Source organism: Nycticebus coucang, chromosome 15 (genome assembly GCF_027406575.1).
Source record: "Nycticebus coucang isolate mNycCou1 chromosome 15, mNycCou1.pri, whole genome shotgun sequence".
Taxonomy (NCBI): domain Eukaryota; kingdom Metazoa; phylum Chordata; class Mammalia; order Primates; family Lorisidae; genus Nycticebus; species Nycticebus coucang.
Window position 1 is genome coordinate 63958702 of NC_069794.1, and position 5463 is coordinate 63964164.

Genomic DNA, 5463 nt, shown 5'->3' on the forward strand with positions numbered 1-5463 from the left:
TTTGGGCTAATAAGCAAATAACCTGCAATAAAAGCTGAGTGAATAACATGCGGACACTCAAGTGGGCAGAGGTCCCGAGTTCTAACACTTAAAGAAATTCTGTCTTATCTCTTGGTTTCTAGTTTTGTATTTCTTCAGTCGCCACCAGATCCACGGGTCTTTTTTTTGTTGTTGCAGTTCACGGGGGCCGGCACACTACCCACTAAGCCACAGGTGCTGCCAGATCCACAGGTCTTAATGGACCCCCAGACCCTTTCTACCCATCAGCTAACCCACCTTTTATAAAGGAGAAGCTAGCAAACTTCATACAAGGGCAGCATTTTAGGGCTTATAGGCCCTACTGTATGTTATACTCAATTCTGCTCTTGTAGTGACAGCCAGTTGGCCCATAAGCTGGAGTATTCCAGTAAAATTGAACAAAAATTTAAATCTCATATTCCATGAGGTATTCTCCCCCCACCCCCAACCATTTAAAAATGCAGGTGGCAGAACAGACCAGTTTGCCAACCCCCATCCTATTTGTCAGGGAGTTTGACATTCATCCAGGAGACTCGGTTCTACTTGATTAATGTTAAAAAAGCTCAGACAATACTTTGCTTCCAACTGAATTAGTCTCTTTTTATTCTCTTGGTAATTTCTTCCACAGTCACTACTTCCGTTGTAGGTGATGAAATGTGTTAAGGCTCCACATCAAGTGTTGGCACTGCTATGAGCATGGTGTCTTCCTTTACTGTAACTCAGAATTAAAACTTTTGGTTCCTTTACATTCCAGTCTCAGGAGTGGTTTCCACTGTAGAATTTATCTGATGACAGTCTTATGCTTTCTAGTAGTGGACTACAACCAGTCTCTAGCTTCTGCAGGAACACTATAGGATGGATTTAGTTTAGAAGTGTATTAAACTAAAAGGCATTCTCTCGAATGAGTTTAAATGCATTTTATTTTTAAACAACCTACATGACATGTTTTTCCTTAAAAACAATGCCTCCACTCCAAATAAATCACGAGCTCAAGATGACATCAGTCCCGTTTGTCTTAAGTCCTGGTGTTGTGTGGATGACAAGCAGCAGCCAGTTATGATGACAGGTGATAGATCCAAATTTGTAATAGCCAAATTTGTTACTGTAAAAACAAGGAAAATTGTTGTTTCTATTTCCCCTAATCAGAGCATTAAACATTTTTTAGGCTACAAATGTATTCCCGAATTCAATCTGAGCCGCCACAAAGACAGACAGAAAGCGCAGGGAATTTTTTCTTTTGCATCCTAGTGCAAACCAAAAGAACAACAGCAAATTGTTCAAGGTCTATCAGTGGATGCAGAAAATCCTTACCACCTCAGACGTTCCACATCTCGAGACAATTAATAACACTGTTCTACCAACCAAAACCTCAGATATCATCTGAATAACCCCCTTCTAATTTTTATCTGTTGCTACCTCTAATCTTGTTCAGTATAGCCTTAAATTTATCCCATTCCTTATACAGAAGCCTAAGAAAATTAGGATAATGGTTTCTTTACTGTACAGCTCCAGCGTTTCCTTACAGAGTAGACCATGATTTAATTCTACTAAAGCTATCTGCATACTGGTTTAGCAGTTATTTACTAGAAACTAGTAATGTCCTAAGGCTTTCAATGATCAGCTTTGGTTTTTCATTAAACCAAAGTGAAAAACCTTGATACTCATGCATGTGTGGCAAAATACAAGTAACAAAATTGTACAAGTCAGGCCCCATGTATGGGGAAGATCAGTGCTGTTTCTTATCTCCGGTTCAGTCTTTAAACCATGCTTTAAAATGCCATTATACTCAGTTTTCTATAAATAATCAAGATTCTAAGCCCTCTTACACTACAAGGATCTTTTACGCATGGAAACAAAAACTAGGTCCATGTGCTTTTTTTTGTTTTAAAGAGAAATGCTATAGAATCTATTCTAACTATCCTAGTATCATGAAACAGTGAGAACTGCCATCTAAAATATCTTCATTTTTACATTTCTGATTTCAAAACACTTCCTAATCATACTTACACATTTTTCCATTTCTAAACCATCCTTAAAGAAAATCATATATGGGGTCACACCATCCTCACGGTAGTCCAGGAGAGCAACCATGCCATCTGGATTCATGTTTTCACCAATAAAGAACTTGGGAAGCAAGCAACAAATACCCCAAATTAGACTAGTATTTGTAATGTATAACACTACAGAACACAGAGAAGTTTCACAACACCACAAAAATCAACAGCATTTCCACAAATAAAAGCTCTGATGCCTAAGAGAAAAAATGCTCATTCATCACAAACTCTGTTTGCCTGATTAAAGTACCAGTTACTGCCAAAATGAGAGTATAGAACAATCCAGGAACAACTTAGGCTTTCGGGAAAACTTTCATTCTCAACCCCAGATACAGTTCCAATCCCTACACAAGGCTGACAATGATAGAGTATCTATGACCACAGTATGTGTGAAAGCTGAAAAATGAAACTAGCTAGGTTGTGTTGTTTTAAATTAAACCTCAGAGACAAGATGTCACTGAAGTTGTCCAAAAACAGGACCAACACGCTAAGATATAATATCAGAAAAGAACACCAATGGCAACAAGACACATTGCAATTATGAATGGAAACTGGAAAAACTCTTAGGAGATGAAGAAGCAATCCAAGAAAGGAAGAACTGATAAATGTCATCTGAAAAGCAAGGAGTAAAAAGGCATTTTTTGAAACCTATGACGAGTTCTGGAAATACTTTTTAGAGCAGAGGAAGCTACCCCCTATACCTGGAATTCCAGTGTTAAGAATGGATGCTAGATAGTACTTGTCAAAGCCACAATTTAATTAACATTAAGATTAACGAAGCAAGAACTAACCTTTCGCTTTTGCAGTCAAAATTATACAATCTCATGTTCCAAATATTTAAGGCATTTACCTGGTAGTTTTTGAAATTAGCCAGGATGTGCTTGATTTGTTCTGCAGCCCCTGTCATAAAAGGTTTTACTCTTTCTGGTCTCTGTTCTTCAAGTTTGCCTTTGATTCTAAAACAACATTTTATTAATATGTTAAAGTACAGTGAGTAAAATCAAACTACAGCTAAAAAACTTCTGCAACACTAAAAAAAAAAAGGAAATCAACTAGCTGCTAAAAAATAACTAGTTCATAAAAGAAAAAAAAAAGGACTAGTTCATGGGGGGGGGGGGAATCTTTATTCACAACTCTCAATTTCATGTTAACTATTTTCCTAGTACTATTACATTCTAAAGTTAAAGCCAGACTGTATGCTCACTGATTATATAGGAAAGCAACCACCCTTGTCTGTGGGCTTCTCAATAAAGTTTCACAAGTATGTCTACTGCCTAAACAAACCAGAAAGTTAGCCAATCCCTAAATCCTGTAAGATTCTAAACATCAGCTGGGTATTGTCAGCTATCACTTACGACTTCATGTAATCTTTGATGTACTTCTTGTAGGCTTCTTTTGTGAAGCTGGTTTCCTGCAAGTGATGGTTCATGACAATATCAACACCAGTGATAACTGTGCTTTCGGTACCTTCGCCCTCAGGTCCTTCAGCGGAAGCATTTCCACCAATGAGCGAGTCATCAATGTTACCCTCTGTCCTACTGACCATCTGCGTTAAGAAAAAAGTTTAGTTGCAAAAACTTTAAATAAAGAACCCCAAACACCTATACCAGCAGTTCATGCACCCAACACTCTCTCAACGAACTTTGCCAACTTTTAACTGAAAACCAGGAAAGCGCCACAAGGAAAAAAAATTGTGACTCGTGGATTTCCTGAAAAGGCTTACCTTAATTTATGATTGGAACAAAAAGGGGTCATTTACAAGTTAAAAAGTTTTTCACTTGTGGGATCTCAGGTGTCACGGTGACAAGTAACAGAAAAGTGCTTAAGATCTTAGGACTCCCTAACCGGAGACAATTATTAGCCCAGCAGCCTCGAGAGGAGGATGGGCGCCAAGGCGGCGGACCTATTTTCAGGATCAGCTCCGCCTCCACTTTTCTAGAAAAACCCGAGCCGGGAAAGTGTCTCCTCCGCCAGGAGGTGGCGGAGAGGATTGCACAACCTCGGGCGGGGGAGCGGCGGAAACCTGAGTCTGCCCTGCCTCGCCTCCCCCACGCGCAGGCCCGGCCGACTCACCTTCCCCTCCACCTCCAAGCATAGGCCGTCTGCGATCTCTCGGATCTTGTAAATGTCGGAGAACATCTCATCATCTGTTCGGGGATACAGACCCGCCAGTCAAGAGAGCGCCCAAGATCGGGGGCAGACGCCGCCATTTCCCCTACTGGCCAGGCGCTCTCGACCTCCGCCCTTCCTCCGGCGCTGGCGACCCCGGCGCGTGTCGTAGGCACCGACCCTCTCCACGCTCGCGGAAAGGCCGCCAGCGTTCCCCAGGCCCACCACGGCCGCGGCGGCGCCCACCTTCCCCGCCCCCACCGCCCCTGAGTCCCCTGTGTGAGGCAGTAGGGGCAGTGCAGTCAGGACTCACGGCTGATGAGGTCCCGGTAGATAATCATGATGGCGGCTGAAGGGAGACAGCGGCGGCGCTAGTTTTGCAGGAGGCCGGAGCTCGGAGCGAGCGCGGCGGAGCCGGAGCAGCGCTCGGGGGGAGGGGGGAGCGGGCGGAAAAGGCCGATCTAGCCGCTCCCCAACCTCATATAGAGGGCACGTCCCTTACGTCATCTCCCGCTGCGCCTCCGGAAGCGCCGCAAGCAGTGACGTGGCACGTTGAGCCGCGCGGGGGCGGAAGGGGGCGGTAAGCATCCGGGAACTTGGCGCGCCCGTCGGATGCTGCTGCCTGCCGAGCGCGTGGGAATAAGGCAGCAGGGTGGAGCGGAGGTTGTAGGGGTTCGGGGAGCGCTCTTTGGTTTTTACTTGGGGGAAGCTGGGGAAACGATGTCTGTTGGGCTCTGCCCCATTACTCCACGAGGCCGCTCGGAGAGATTCTGGGCCCGAGTGGGGACTAGGTGAAAGGTCTTCAAGCTTCCGCCCCGCCCCTCGTGGTCCTTACCTTACTCCCTTCCTGGGGTCGAAATGTCTACAGATGCAGGTTTTTAGGGCGGGTTGGGCCCTGAAGAGCTGACGGAGATCGCAAGGCTGTCCCCGGGATGAGGGCAGGGAACTGGGCTCTGGTTTAACTTCTGTGACTTTCGCGGGCATTAGAGAACTTTTCCGCCTTGCCTCAGGACTGCTCCAGCTAGGGTTTTCCGATGCCCCTTAGCGGGGCACAGCCGAGCCCAGCTAGTGGGACCCAAGTTGTCCCGCTCGGCCTTTGGGGAATAATAGTGGGGGTCGCAGCGGCTGTGGGAAGGGACCAAGGAGGGACAGTGTCTCGCGAGTTTACACAACTTTCGTCTCTTAATTTAGGCCCGTATTTGAAAGCTTTGTGGTATTTATGTGTTGGAAAGCTGGAGTTACTCCTTTTTTGTTTTGCATTTAGTTTTACGTTATGTCCTTT

General features: G+C 44.7%; 1 protein-coding gene and 1 non-coding gene across 2 annotated transcripts; both read right to left on the reverse strand.

Moving 5' to 3' along the window:
• Positions 1 to 920: 920 nt before the first annotated feature.
• Positions 921 to 4728, reverse strand: TPT1 (tumor protein, translationally-controlled 1). The gene is made up of 6 exons (XM_053563645.1): positions 4495 to 4728; positions 4146 to 4219; positions 3428 to 3618; positions 2923 to 3028; positions 2026 to 2142; positions 921 to 1120 (listed from the first exon to the last, which is right to left on the reverse strand). The coding sequence occupies exons 1-6, from the start codon at positions 4520 to 4522 to the stop codon at positions 1118 to 1120; spliced, it is 519 nt and encodes a 172-aa protein (XP_053419620.1). The 5' UTR covers positions 4523 to 4728; the 3' UTR covers positions 921 to 1117.
• LOC128567104 (small nucleolar RNA SNORA31) lies at positions 1189 to 1318 on the reverse strand. The gene has a single exon (XR_008374768.1). It is a non-coding gene; the product is annotated as a small nucleolar RNA SNORA31 (small nucleolar RNA).
• Positions 4729 to 5463: the final 735 nt, after the last annotated feature.